The sequence below is a fragment of the Scophthalmus maximus genome, chromosome 4 (assembly GCF_022379125.1).
Source record: "Scophthalmus maximus strain ysfricsl-2021 chromosome 4, ASM2237912v1, whole genome shotgun sequence".
Lineage (NCBI taxonomy): Eukaryota > Metazoa > Chordata > Actinopteri > Pleuronectiformes > Scophthalmidae > Scophthalmus > Scophthalmus maximus.
In genome coordinates this window covers 8,248,227-8,263,482 of record NC_061518.1, presented here as the reverse complement: position 1 = coordinate 8,263,482, position 15,256 = coordinate 8,248,227, and the positions used below count along the sequence as shown (strand labels likewise).

The 15,256-nt window shown below is 42.2% G+C and overlaps 1 protein-coding gene and 1 long non-coding RNA gene across 3 annotated transcripts in view; both read left to right on the top strand.

Moving 5' to 3' along the window:
• The window catches only part of LOC118302454, a 170,788-nt gene that overhangs the window by 1,502 nt on the left and 154,030 nt on the right, over positions 1-15,256 (top strand). For both annotated transcript variants that reach the window (XR_004790556.2, XR_004790554.2), the window contains exon 2: positions 142-202. This is a non-coding gene — a long non-coding RNA (uncharacterized LOC118302454). The remainder of the gene's footprint in view (positions 1-141; positions 203-15,256) is intronic.
• Positions 1,608-4,509, top strand: LOC118302450 (E3 ubiquitin-protein ligase RNF128). Its single transcript, XM_035628596.2, has one exon. The coding sequence runs from the start codon at positions 2,191-2,193 to the stop codon at positions 3,268-3,270; it is 1,080 nt and encodes a 359-aa protein (XP_035484489.1). The 5' UTR covers positions 1,608-2,190; the 3' UTR covers positions 3,271-4,509.

Below are 15,256 nucleotides of genomic sequence, written 5' to 3'. Positions count from 1 at the left end.
TAAAAATATTGCAATGACCCGTGTGTGTGTGTGTGTGTGTGTGTGTGTGTGTGTGTGTGTGTGTGTGTGTGTGTGTGTGTGTGTGTGTGTGTGTGTGTGTGTGTGTGTGTGTGTGTGTGTGTGTGCGCGCGCACACTTCAGGATACCTCTGCGTTTCTGACACATGGACCTGATGGACAGTCACACAGCCGCAGGAGAAGTGGTGAGTCAGTTACTTTACTCGTATTTTTTCCCCCGATGTCACTTCACTATACTGTGAAGAGTGCCTGAAGTAAGCAGCAGGTTATATGAATGACACTTATATACTGAATATTATAATAATAAATTCCTACTGGGAATTTTGATGGTATTGGCCCAGTACATCAGCCTCATTAGGCTGCACATCCTTTTCCTCTTTGTGACGGATGACAACAAATTAAACTGTTTTTTCACAAATACACAATAGCAGGTAAATGGCGCCCCTCTGTGGTATGATTAGATCGGTTCTGGTGTTTGTTTTTTTGACACGTGCGGGTTATGTAGTCTGTGTGTCATATTAAACAAATAGATAAATAAGACTTTATGAAAAATTGTGCAATACAACTTTAACTGAAATTATCAAACATTTTTTTTAAACTTGGCTCATATTCACAATAAGCTTTTCATCCTGCTTCTCTTCACAATGACAGACTGTTTTGCAGATCATTTTCAATTAATTCCAATAGTCTATATTGCAAAATACAGCATTTAAAAAAATAAATAAAACCTTCCCCTGATAACCATTTTATTTAATAATATCACTTTTCACTTCTAAGTGGAGGACATGACTCTTTAAGGTGGGCTAGGAAAAAAATTTGACCATTTTGCAATTTGTGGCCACAACATATATTGATGTGCAAAGATTATTCATGTAATAATGTCTAAGTTTTATTTTTAAATGGCCTTTTTATATGTTGGTGTTGATTCATCTCTACATTATGGAAGACTTCTGAAGTTACCAATGTTTGAAAAAAACACATTATTGACTTTTTCTGGGCCTTGATTTCTGAAGGACCCCGGTGACCTTAACTTACTGTAGCAGCTCATTTTCTTTAAAAAGACGCTTTACCAACCAGCAGATGCTTGTATTGTTGCGCAAAGTCTGAGGGTGGGTGTTTCGTAAATGTGATTCATTGATTCACACCCTCATAATAGTTAAAATTGTATTGATCTCGCGTCATGTTTTACTTCCTGCTCTGTCTAGGTAATTATTTCAGTTTCAGGAATGTCAGGGTCACATCAGCACCATTGTTCATGTTATCAAGAACTGTGAGCTGCAGCCAAACTAAGAACAAATTGGCTCTTTTTTATTGACGGATTTTTGTCCCGACGAGATGTATTATTCAATAGCACATTCTAAATTTGTGTGTGTATGTGTGTGTAAGAACTGAGCTTGGCAAGAAACCTTTCAGCCTTATTTGTCAGTGGAAACTTCTGTGAATGTCCCTGTGTGTATGTGTGTGCATGTGTGTGTGCGTGTGTGCGCGTGCGTGCTTTCACTTGTGGGCAAGGCGATACAGTGGAAACTTGACACGAGCCTGTCCAAACTCAGTTGTCGCTGGTATGCTAGATGTGTGGAATCAAGCTCACTCTTTGAGAGTGAAAAAGCAAACAGTAGAGGAGTAATACTTGTCAGTTTACTTTTCACAACATTGGTCTAGGTCACAATAGTAAAGGGAAAGGAAACAAATCAAACCAGAAACACTGGTTGGTCCGGGTAGTTTCTTTACTCATCATTACCCGAGGAACAGTCAGCTGCTTTTCTTAGTTTTACTGGCTTGCCCAGTGTGACTGGTCTAAGTCCACACATCGGTATCATTTTCTTATCGGCGTCTTGCCCTCTCGTATGCTGTTCCTTACCTCTGGAAACAGCACAGGTCTGTGTGTTTTGTGCACTTCAACTTGTTGAATACCAGCACCCTGCCCTCTGTGAGGAGTGCTCACTGTTCAAGGTTCAGGAAGATAACGAGAGGTGAGTGGCTGACGCATAGCTCGTGTTATGTTACCAAAGGCTCATATCAGATTACCGTGGACAGCAGGTTGGGTGAAACTGTAGTCGTACTCAGATCGCTGGGGCTCGGATAAACCAGGAACCGGGGAGCAACAAAGGATTTTTAAAGAAGCTAAAGAAGCTAACACAGGGCTCTCTGTTGTTTCAAGAAGAGCGTTACCATGGGTGAGACGACACAACACTTTCCCCTTCTTTTGCTGTGTCTGTCGGGGCTTGTTCGCTGCTCAGCTGCCTTCGTGTTTTGGACAGCCGAGATGGAAATAAGATATCTCAACAACAACAATGAGACTGTGGACAAAATTTGCGAGTGTGGGGTGTACGGTCGTAACTCTGCAGTGGAGACGGTGTCAGGCATTGTGACACTTCCCAAGGAGGACACCAAAGGCTGTGGCCCAGGTCCCGTCTACAACCGCAATTCCAGTTCCCCAAAATGGATAGCCTTGGTTAAAAGAGGCAACTGTACCTTCAGTGAGAAGATCAATGCTGCCAGACGTCTCGGAGCAGTTGGTGTGGTGGTGTATAACGTGGACGGCACTGGTAACAGCACCACTCACATGGCACACTCCGATTCAGTTGAAGCTGTGGCTATCATGATCGGCAACAATCAGGGCATGGAGGTTGTCAGGCTGGTGAAGAATGGGACAAATGTGCATATGACTATTCTCGTAGGCAGCCCGCATGGACCCTGGATGGACACCTACTGGCTTTACTTCCTGTCCATTGCCTTCTTCATTGTGACAGCCGCCTCCATCGCCTACTTTGTGTTTATCTCTGCAAATCGTCTTTACAATCTGAGACAGCACAGGCGTTCGGAGAGGAGGCTGAAATCCGACGCCAAGAAGGCGATTGGGCGTCTACGAGTACGCACGCTCAAGAGAGACGACGAGGAAACTACGTCTGATTCCCATATGTGCGCCGTGTGTATTGAATCCTACAGGGCCGGGGAGGTGGTGACGGTGCTTACATGCGACCACATCTTTCATAAAGCCTGCATTGAGCCCTGGCTGCTGGAAAAGAGGAACTGCCCCATGTGTAAGTGTGACATCCTCAAGGCATTGGGAATTGAGGATGAGACCAAAGAGAGTGACTCACCAGCAGATGTCACTGTGATCACAGTGGCAGGAGAGGAAACCCTCTACAACGTCCCACTGACTGACCCAGCGAGCTCTGACCCGGGGAGACATCAGAATCTCTATGAAAACAGGGCCTTCGAGGACGAAACGGAGGCTGCGAGACGATGAGCAACAGAAGCAAAACAGCAACCGAGACACTGTCAATTCCCTGTTTGAAATACATCATTTCTTGGATACAATGAACCAGCAGAACAGCAACTTTAATCATCCTTCAGGAGAAACACTTCATCTTCTCAGATTTTCAAAAAAGAAATCTTCCAAGGAGGTTAAATGTTAATGGACCTTGTCCAATTAGCTTGCATGCCTCTACATTTTCTTTGCATCCATCTCGATGCAAATATGTAATTATTTGCTAAATGTTGGGCGTGTTTTTGGAGTTACCTTTAGTTGGTCACAATAGGTTCTTAAAAGTGAGTAGCTCTGGGGTGATGCAGGTGTCATATTTCAAATTTGCATTGTAAAACACAGAGAGAAAGTGGAGCAGAGCATCGTCAGCTAGCATTGCTAGTCCCTTACAATCAACCATTGTCTTTCAGAGTATATTGTAGAATTCAGAGCAGGATGTATTTCTCTTAGTTGGTGTCCCCCTGATCTTTTCAAACGGGAGTATTTTTATTTGTTTTCCCCCCATTCTTTTCACTGTCAAGTTACCAAGCCTGATTTATAGACACACCCTCATGAACACACCCTGGACTTGAAATGCAGCATGACACGCATTGCACTGTGATGAGTTAATAACATCACCCGAGAGCCTGGGACTCCTTGAAACATGGTCCATGGGAACATGTTTACCACATACCAAAAGATCATTTTCAAGTACTTTATGATTGCTGTTGGGTTTATAGCTACTTTCAGAAATAGAATTACTGCAGAATTATGAATAAATGTCGTCGGAACTGTAGATGATTTGCCTCAAAAAATCATGAAGTTCTATCTGTAATTGTAAAGGTAATATATAAAATATGTACATTACTATTTCATCTGTAAACAGATGATTTTCATGCACAAGTAACAAATTGTTATCGGTCTACCTCCGAAATCTCACGTGGGTAAATTATGGAAAGACTTTTAAGATTCGTGCAGTTCCGAGATTAAGTGTGTCCCTCGGTTAATGATAAAGCTGAATAGTTATTTCGTTTCTTTGTTTGCTGGTGGGGATATACTGATTATGGTACTTAATATATTTCTTACTATATTTTTCTATATTAAATCATATTCACGACTGCTTAACAGATTCCAGGAGTCTTAAATTGTTCAGTTAAAAATGTACATTTCTTGCTGTAATAAATCACATTGATGCTTATTAGAATGTAATAAATTCCTCAAAATGAGGCTAACTTTACTTTATATATGCTTCAAAGATTGTGCTAGTTTTCTTAATGTGTGTGTGTGTGGAGGGGGAAAATACAGTGTGAATACAGGTGTGTTGCTCTACATCAGGCAGATCTATGTGTGGCAGCCGTGTCTCTCTTTCAGAGTTATGGTCTTGTTCCTGTAAACTGTAATTACCTTTGCACAGGTGGGAGCCGATCTATGCACGCCCTGAGCATGAGCTGGATAATCATCATATCACATAAGTAGAAGGGCCTGACCGAGCAAGCAGAGATGTGCAGCTGTAAGGCAATGGAATGTGAATATTATTAATCATTTTTTTCTCTTTCATTGTGCTTCAATACAGAAGATACATTCAAAGTTTTTCAGCATCGGTCAGGACTTTTGGCTTGTATGACCAACTGATAAATTGTAAAATGAGCTTGTTCTCTATCGATTAAAGGTTCCCAGCTCACTTCAGCACAGATTTTCTTTGTTGACATGAGTTGAGTGAGCAGTCGAACCATAGTGATTTTTAGATTTTTTTTAATTTATTCTCTTTATTTCAGACCTGAGGAGGCGAAGATATCTAATATTTTTCAGGAAAAAAAAATGCTGTTCAGCCCTTGAGAAGTCCGGAACCCCATGATGGGAATCACTATTCTATAGTACGCTGCCACGGTGCTTACTCATTACCTCCACCAAGGAGGTTATGTTTTCATCTCTGTTTGTTTGTTTGTTTGTCTTTCTTTCTGTCAGCAGGAATACTCAACAACTACAGAACCGATTTCCATGAAATTTTGGGCAGGGGTGGGGCATGATCCAAGGTAGAACCCATTTAACTTGGGTTAATCTGGATAAACTTGCAGGTTTTTCACGTTCTTTAACATGGCGAGATAGGCCGTTATCCTTGGTGGAGGCATGCGAACTCTGAGTGCCCTTCAGGGTTGATTTGTTTTATCACGTAATTTCTCATATTGAAAATGTTAAATTATTGAATATCAATTTCTGTGCCAAGGGGCCTCCTTATCGTGGTCTGGGGCCTCCTTATCGAGGTCTGGGGCCCTTGTGGTCAGAGGCTCCTAAGCACTAGCTCCTTTGGTATGCTTGGTAATCAATCCTTGTTCCTTGCCCATAACATTTTTGGAATCATAATTTTTACTCCAACATCCTGCTTTTTTTTTCATCTAGCGTAGTAAAATCTTTAAAAGCTGCCAATGAGACAAGTCTGTGTGTGTGTGTGTGTATGTGAGAGTGTGGTCGAGGCAGGAGATGTATCATGGCGAGGGGAAGAAAGGGTGAACGATGCAGGAAGACTAACAGGGAAAGAGCCAAGGGCAGAAGTTTTTAGATGGGGCATTACACATCTTTCCTGGTGTTTTGTGCTCCCCTCTGAGGCCAAATCCAGACTTGATTTCAGCCCTGTGCTGTGACCTCAGCATTCATAGGTCAGATGGTTATAGTGGTTTCGCAGCCAGACAGAGAATCAATACCGATGTAACTGGCCAGGCCGGGAACAACGAGCAAGCCCCGGGTTAGAGGCGCACACTGCTCAGCGGTGATGCGCCTCTGATTTATTGCAGTTGTTAAAGAGAAAATTGAGTCAGAAGGTTTTCATTTAATGGCATACTAGTCGGCGGCTGTACTCTTAATGCCACACTTGACCTTCCGTTTCAGATAGGAATCAAACAGTGGAATTAACTACTGTAGTGGCCTGAGAGCTTATCTGTTCCTCCACTGTCTAATCACGGTAAATGTCTCATGTTTACCATGGCAACAAATAATCCTGGCTGGGTGCTTGTGACTGTATGAAAAGAAAACGATAATAAAAAGAAGCAGGACTGTGTTTGTGTTTATGATTGCCCTGCACCACCACCTGGTGGAGAAATTGTCTACTTGCAACAAATTAGATTGAATTCCCAACAAGGGTATAACTGCATGGTCCTAAGCAGTCCCATCCTTTAATTTTTGGTCCTTAGCAGCGAGGGTAATTTATTGGTCGAGTGGAAAATGCAGAGTAACACATCCCACCTTAATGAAATAGAGTATTTTACTGGCTGTTCACTTTAATGGCCCAGTTGAAGAGCTCCCTCCTTCAGGAAACACCGGGGACTTTGGTGAGATGCATTTCCTTTTCATTCTCTGAAACGGCAAGGCACACGGATACACATCTGTCCCTCTGTCCATCTGTCCTCCCGCCGCCATCCTCTCCCTCTGCAGTGCAGCTTCAGCAGAGCAAAAGCAGAAGTCGTTCTAATTAAATTACAGTAGTTGGTCCTCTCTCAGGCTCTCTAGTCCCAGACTCTCTGAGTAATTATCTTAATGAAGGGAGGAAATCTGATTAGAAAAGTGCAATAACACAAAAATGAATCCAGGAGACATTTTTTTAAGTACATAAAACTAACATAAAACATTTATTTTCTTCTCTTACTGCTCACACAAGTTGCTTTACACTAAAATCCCCAATTCATGCAATAAATAAAATCCCCTAATCCACATTTTCTATATAATTTATTTGGCTCATTAATGAAGCGCAAACATTGAGAATACTAGTCACAACTTTCTTTCCTCCCTGCAGGCTGTATGTCTTTTGGCCAATAGGTGTTCTTCTTTAAAATCTACGTGACATTTTCCTGATGGTTCGAGTGGCTCATATCTGGCTGATTAGTTTCAGTGCAGCAGGGATGTTTGCTGCCGGTATTATCTAATCAGGAGAAGTCCACTTCACATGTTCTGCATATATTTACTTTAATATTAGCAACGCAGCAGCAGTGTTTTCGAGTCTGTCCAGGTGAGAGTCTTGGCCTCCTGTCTGATGTTTTCAGCCCTTCCTTCCTCTTGTCGTCCCTCTGGCAGATCAGATAGTGCCGAGTGCACTGGACAAAACAACTCTCATCCTGTGTCATTGTCATTACTGTCCTGTCCTGTCCTGTCCTGTCCTTTGACGCACTGGCCGGCTTTTGTTGCTGCTGACGGACCGCTAAAGGGCAGGCAGGCAGGCAGGCAGGCCGACATGTGAGGTTAAAGGAAAAGAGAGGATGTCCGAAGACGAAACACCTCTTCCCCTGTAACTCAATGGCAGGGGAAGGAAATTGTGTCATGTGGTTATCAGTGTCAGTGTCCCAAAGGTTCAAAAGACTGAACTGTAGGTGAAAAAAATTACTCCTTTCATCCATTTTCCTTCTATAACCAGTTTCAGCGCTCTGTCTTACGCACTTGATCTAGTTTTGTTTAGCTGCCAAATAGTCTTTTAAATAATGATTCAAAGCCTGCCATCTACTGGAGAAATGTTAATACTGCGGTATTTTTGACTATATCTCAGAAATGAAGGGAAACACATTCACGTCTTAATTTCTTGGTCTGTTTCTTTGTGGAACATTTATAGAATTTGTAGAATATGGAGGAACACATGTCGCAGAAATGGTGATAAAGCATTTTGTTGATTAATAACTAATTGTACAATAAAAATAGGCTTCAATATTTTTTTAACTATATGAATCAGTAGACTTGATTACAAAATTGTTTGTTATTTGATATTGAAATAAAATAAATAATGGTATTTAAATAAGAAAGTAATAAAGAAATGATTAAATGGATTCAAAAATTGAATAAAGGATACAAATTTTAATCAGGCATTTAAAAGGGCAATTTCCTTTCCAATTAGGAAAATTATTTCCCTGCTGCTTTTCTTTTTCATGCTGGCTATTGATTTGTCATTAGTTATTTAGTTTCTCCTTTGGAACCTCTCATTTAGCCTTTCTGTGACTCTGGGACTTTGAGACTTATGCAAATTAGCCATTGGATGGGTTAGGCACTTACATTCGTGTTCATAAGATTTTTCTTGCTGGAACAGATCTCTAACCAATCAGGGAGCTTGTTACATCTCCCCAAAGGGGGATTTTGTAAACCCTGTTTCCTCTTAATTGATGGATTAATATTTAATTTGTAAATTCTATTTTATAAATTCTCTTTTTATTGCTCATTAAAATATCAAAAAATTTAAACTTTGTTATCAGTAAATTCATTACCAGATACCTTTGAAAACAAATGTATCATGCCTATTAAATATTAATGAATGAAATGTTTTTTTCTTTTTCCCGGGTTCTAGAATATGATCAGCTGATTAATCAACACAATAATTTTTATTTGCAGCCTGATGTAGTTGTTGTCATAAATAATGGAGTTAATAGTTTTTTCCCTTCTGCTGTATTGGGGGTGTGAGCATCGCTAGGATTTTTCTGCTGCTGGAACAGATTCCAAACGTTCCCAACATTTGTGCATGTCATTGGCTCAGTCCTACCACAACACACACACACACACACACACACACACACACACACGAGAGAGGAGGAGGGGGAGATGGAAAAAGACGAAAAAATGTCTGTGTCCCCACCAAAGGTCAGAATGAAACATGTCCACATTTGCGATCATCCTCTGTCTCGACACCTACACCTGTGTGGGACGACACATTACATGGGGACCAGCCCTGTGGTTGTCGAACCATTTTGCTCGGTGTGAATCCAGTCTATATAAATCCTCTTTGGTACGTCCCATCAATAGCCCCATTTGTATATGTTTCACGGAAATGATTTGTCAGCAGTCTTTGGGCTCGAGGATTGAGCTGTGTACCATCACACACTGGAAAAAATGTCCTCTTGTCTCACTCTGAATGTTGATGGCCTCAGGCAAGGTTTCAACCAAAGTTTCCTCACAGAAGAAAATGCCACTCAGCACAGTTTGGACGACATGAATCAATGATCAAGCTGCTTTTCATCAACTCCTGCCATTTTCTGTAATGTTATTCATGCACATCTTGCTGGAGGCTCACTTTTCAGAAATGTCAATAGTTTTGTGAAAGTGTGTGTGTGTTGTGTGTGTGTGTGTGTGTGTGTGTGTGTGTGTGTGTGTGTGTGTGTGTGTGTGTGTGTGTGTGTGTGTGTGTGTGTGTGTGTGTGTGTGTGTGTGTGTGTGTGTGTGTGTGTGTGTGTGTGTGTGTGTGTGTGTGTGTGTGAGATTGTGTTGGTTTGTTTGTGTGTCATGCTCTTTCCCAGCAGTCCATCCATCCTGTCTGATTAGCTCCTTGTGTGACCTGTTGCCTGCGGCGTTTAACTAATGACCCATTTGCTTAATTGCAAAGAGCTACTAGGACAAAGAGAAAAGCAACAGAGGCAATACGTAGGAGTTGGAGGGGGCTGATGTTTGTGTTGGGATTTTGGTGGAAGGTGGAAAGCAGGTGAGACAGAGTTTAAGGGGAAAAAAATAGAATTATTTCTCTGCACAAGTCCCAGGGTGTTTGCAGCAAATAGGTTACAGGCTGCCTTGTCCCCGCTTGTCTTTTCCTGCCGGCGTGGTATTCTCTCCTGTCTCGTTGTGCATGGCTGTGCGTGTTTCCATCCACTGTGCGGTTGTATGTATGTGTCTAAAGTGACACAACAGAAGCTTCAGGTGCTTCTTCTGTGCCTTTCTGTGTCACCGTGCTGAATGTGCTTTCCTGAACACATTGTCAACAGTTACCAGTTCACTCCGACCATCTGTCACAGGCCTGCCTCGGCTTCCCTGCACAGTTTGTCCACAAGCTGTGGCTGCCATTTGGTTTGCTAATAAAAGTCACTGGAAGGTTTGTCCTATTTTTTTTTGTACACCAAGGGTCATTGCTAGGACATGGCTGAACTTCTTTTTAATTATGAAAGAAATAGTCGCTAAAATTGGAACAGCAGATAGGAGAGACCTATTAGTATTGGATTTTCATCATTGTAATATTGTTATTTGTAGTTATTTCGTCACACAAAACCTTTTTCTTAGAATTTCCTTCCGAAAATCTTTGTATCTAGAACAGGGTAGGGATGGGCGATATGGCTGAAGACTGTATCACGATATAAGTGTTTCATATCGGTCGATATCGATAATTATTGATCATTTTTATGACCTAAGAAACACAAACACGAGCCAACGAGATGGCGCAACCAAACGTGATACTGTCACATGATTGGCTATTAGGTGTGTCACTCCATACGTTGCTAGGTACCAGAGGACGAGTGCCGGCGTAGCCAGACTCTTTGCTCCGGTTTCTTCCAACGAGGAAAAAAAATTATCGAAACGTTCTATCGAACGCATTATATATATATATTGATTACGTGTCTATCGCGATGCATATCGTTATCGTTATATCGCCCAGCCCTAGAACAGGGTATGTTTAATTCTTAGGAACCCGCTGGTGTGCACAAAAATTAAAATCAGCAGATAGACTTTTGACCAGTTACTCTCTTGATCTTCAAAATCTGCAAACCTCAAACTCCAGGTTTTATTTTAATAACTTAAACAGATGTGGTTTTGGCTGAAATTTGTTGACTGAGTAGAATCACTACACTGACGATGCTATTGTCGGGCAAAACACCCAAAGACTTCTCTTATCGTGTTTTGCCCCAACTACACAAGGACACACACGTTTCGGGGAATTAAATAATAATCACACTGGTTTCTTGTGATCTAAACATCTCTTTTAGTACAAAATGATTTTACACAGACTAGCACTCACATAACTGTCAGATAAGCAGCAGGTGGGAAACAATTTTTTTTAGATAAGAACCTAATTGCAAAATTGCACGTGTGACTTCTTTTCTTTTCCTATGTTAGAATCTTGTATGTTAAGACTGTTATCCCCTCAAATCAGCTGACAAATGAAGAATGTACCTTCTTTTTTGCACAAATCCAGTTATGTTGCTGTTTGACGTTTTTTTTTGTCCTCTCTATTTAAGAAATTAAAAATTGAAGCTGTGTTACTACAACACAAAAGTGCCAATACCGGTTCTAGGGACACGTCACACTTATTTTTATACCAATATCACAATATCATGAGGCGGGTGGGTGGTGGCTTGGCTTGTTCAAGTATCTTCAGCTCCCCCTCAACTGTTCTGGACAGTTGCATGTTCATTCACAAAGCCTCACAGATTAAATGTACATGTAACCAACTGGTTGTTGCTCCATGGCTTATTGTCTTTGTGTCTAATTTAATCAAATGTGGAAGCTGTTCTTGAGCCTTTTAGTTCTGTCTGGAAAATGCACTGTTTTCTTTTGTGAGAGCACACAAAAAGGTGTTGATGTTGCCAGAAGAGTATAGCAGGCTTTGTCCTCACTTTCTATATGTGCAGGCCTGAGTTAACATCCCAGTGAAGCTTCCTTTTGTCCAGGCAATGGGATAGCTGGTCTGTGGCTGAACTGTGGCTCAGAAAAAGATATGAATCCCTGGCTTCAGGTGGGGTCATGTCGAACACTGTGTGCCGGGGTGTAAACAAAGAGGATCTTGGCCTCGGGCTGGAGGAGGATTGTTGCGCTGATAAGAGAGAAAAGAGGGAATCACTTGACAAAGTTTGTTTGTGTTCACCTTCTCCATACTGCAGCCACGGCTCTTTGTGCGACTTTCCTCCGCGGTCTAGACTGTGCTGGGATTTGTGGTCGAGGTAATTTTAGGATTTGCCACCAGGGAATTGAACCTTTGCCCGATGTCAGTAGTGCCACGTTACGTAATCAGGGACCATTTATATACAGTGACTTCAGAAAGTGTTCAGACCCCTTCATTTCTTGCACACTTTTCTTTGTAGAGTTTAATTTAGGTTTATCAAATCAGTGTACACCTAATAATAAAAGTTAAACATTATTTTTAGAAATGTATGCAGACTTAATTCACAATTAAAAAATAAAATCTCTCATTTAACTAAGTATTCTAACCCTTTGCTATGGGACCTATCCAAAAAGTGCGTCCTGTTTGTCTGAATTTTTTCTTCAGGCAACCTGTGGCAAACTTAATGAATTGGACATAGTTTAGAAAGGCACACTCACACACACCTGTGTGTATAAGACCCCACAATTCTCATTCCTGCCCACCCCTCACACCCTGCATTAATCCAGGTACAAAATATGGGCAAGATTCAAACCAAACACTGCACGACTGGCACCATGAGGTTGCGAAAAAACTCATTTACACCATCGTGTGGCTTTCGCACTGGGAGCGTCTCACAGCACATTTCAGTCTTGACTGCGTTTTGGATTTCAAAGTTCACTGATCCTCAAAATGTTTGAACTCACATCCTCGGTCTACCAAGGAGTCCTCTAACATTATGAGCTATTTCGTCAGACAACTGACCCTCATTTCCTTGAGTCTTTGAATATTGACTTTTGATGACGGCCCGAGGAGTGAGCCCAAGATGTCAGAACTCCATCTTTAGTCCCTTTACTCCCTCTTTCTGTTTGAAGAGAAACACTTGAGCTCCATTTTTTGGCTTTTAATTTGAGAATTCAGTTCCTCAGGACAGTCATTCAATACTGAGAGATATTTGGTCAGACAACTGACCCATATTTCCCAGAGCCTTAGAATATTTACTTGGATATTGGATTTCAAAACCGACCATTTCCATTGGAAAATTCAAAGCAGCCCTCAGGCACCATAATAATCATAATAATAATATGTTTTTAATTGAATTCATTTAAATGTGCCATATTGTGAGGCCGTACAATTTTTTATTTCTTATTTTGATATAATCTGAGACTTTTTGTGGACCTCTAAAATGTCCCCTTATGGTTCATCGGTCCATTGCTGAGTGTCTAACAACAGGGAGTTCCACTATTGTCGACGCCCGCGCGCATGCACACGCACACGCACACAGAGCACGCTGACTCTCATCTGCAGCCTGAGGGAGTCAGTCAAAGTCAGCAAGGTCCCCTGCACAGATATAGTCGCAATGGCTCTCCACGCCTCTTGATTACTGCTTTAGATCCCAGCAGGCGAAGGACAATATTGTTCAGGCATTGTATGAGAATCCTAGCTTCTGCCCCACGGTCGTACCTCACATTTGCATTTTCTTTCTGGCCGACTGAGTTCATTCACCTCTCGATCTCTCCCCCAGGAGAATATATGTGGGTTCATTATGCATATATTGGTGTGGAACGCTTTTTTATTCATATATGTCGACCAGCCTTAATTGTGGGTGTGTGTGTGTGTGTGTGTGTGTGTGCGCACCTGAACGTTAAATGAGCGAGTGTTTGCAACTGACCATGTGAAGTGATATGTGACACTGGTAACTGCAGGCTATGATGGGATATTTACCTTGTGAGTGACTCTGCCAAGACGTCATTCTCTTCAGGCTGTTTTTTGTTTTGTGTTTGCCCTTTCATATTGTAGTCAGCTTGTCAGTGTGCCCATCTTCATTTGTTTGTCTGTGTGCTCATTTTGCCAGCATTAAGAACAGGGTCTGTCGATGGGTCTGTCAGGAGTGAATGATCAGATTCATCAGGTGTAACCACAGCAGACAGCAGGATTAAAACACACTGGAGAGAGAAAAGGGCCAACACACACCTCACGCTGATTTGAGTTTTGGAACATCCGTCATCGACATCACTAACCCTTTTTTTCTGGAGTTATGTTAGGTGGGAGTTGAAAGACACACACACACACACACTCACACAAGGACAGCCCTATTAATCGCACTGCCAGTCAAAACAAGCAGCTCTTTTGAAGACGAAGCATTTTACCAGCAGCCCTGAATGGCATTAACATTTAAGCAGAATGAGTCAATGAGTTGTTTTGGAATAAAGCCTGACACCTTGTATACCTCCCATAACAATCAACCTACTTAACATAAATGAACCTTACAAACCTGCACGGATGGATCATCAGCAGAGTAGACTGCGGCCTGCGTTTATCTCCTCCATCTATTCATTTAGTAATCCAGTCACTGATAAATGTACATTCTTGCACTCATTCGCACTGACAAATATTGATGCTGCTCTGGTCGGTAATGCATTGGGACGAAAACAGTCATCAATATTAATGGCCACTCTATTTGGAGATAATGCTCACGTTCATTATCATCCGTTAATGTTTGTTTGCCTAATTTGATTGGACTATAACCTCCACAAAGGCAGGCCGTGCACTCCTCAATGCTGTTTATGTGAGGAGCCCTGAACAAGTGGAAGCAAATTGAACTGAAAGTCGAATACACCCTGTGAAAGTTATTCACATTCGCTGCCATTTCAAATCAGTGGCACGCTACAGAGATTCGCCTGACACCACCAGGGCCAGCCCTTTATCATATTCCACATCATGTTGTTATCATTCACCCCATTACGCTTCCAATCAGACTTGCGCAGCAGTGCCAAGCGGTGTGAGTCAAGTTGTTCCTCTCTCGTCCGCCCTCTTTCCCCCAATGATCATGTTTTCTTTTTCCTTTGTCTCCTTCTCGTCCTCATCACTCATGCTCCTCCGTCTCCTCTTCTCTCCCGGCTGTCTCTCCAGAGCTGCTCTAATTAAACACGGGGTCGGTGGTGGTACAGAGTCTTCCAGCCGAGCAGAGGAGAAAGGCTCTAATTCCAGCTCTCAGGATGGAACTCTGACACACAATGGCCCTGCCATCCTCTCTGCCCCCCCATAGATTCCCAACTGAAAGCCCTCTCCTCAGGCAGCTTTTTAATAGGCCTCCCCTCACCCAACACACATACATACAAACACACATGCATAAGTACACGCACCTATGCAACTACACAGTACACCCACACAAACATACACACACGCGTGCACGCACACACAAAAGCCATTCAGCCCCTGTGTGTGTCTGTCACTTGTGCTGCAGCAGCTCACACTGCTTTGGGCTTTTTGAAGTGCTCCTAAGGCCAGGCGACAGCCTTTTAACTTTCCACATCATGCAGAGGCGCAACGGCTAAGCAAAGCTCTGACTAACCAGTCTTGTAAGAGCAGCACTCAAGGGCGGACTGATGGGGTCTAAAGGTTCTT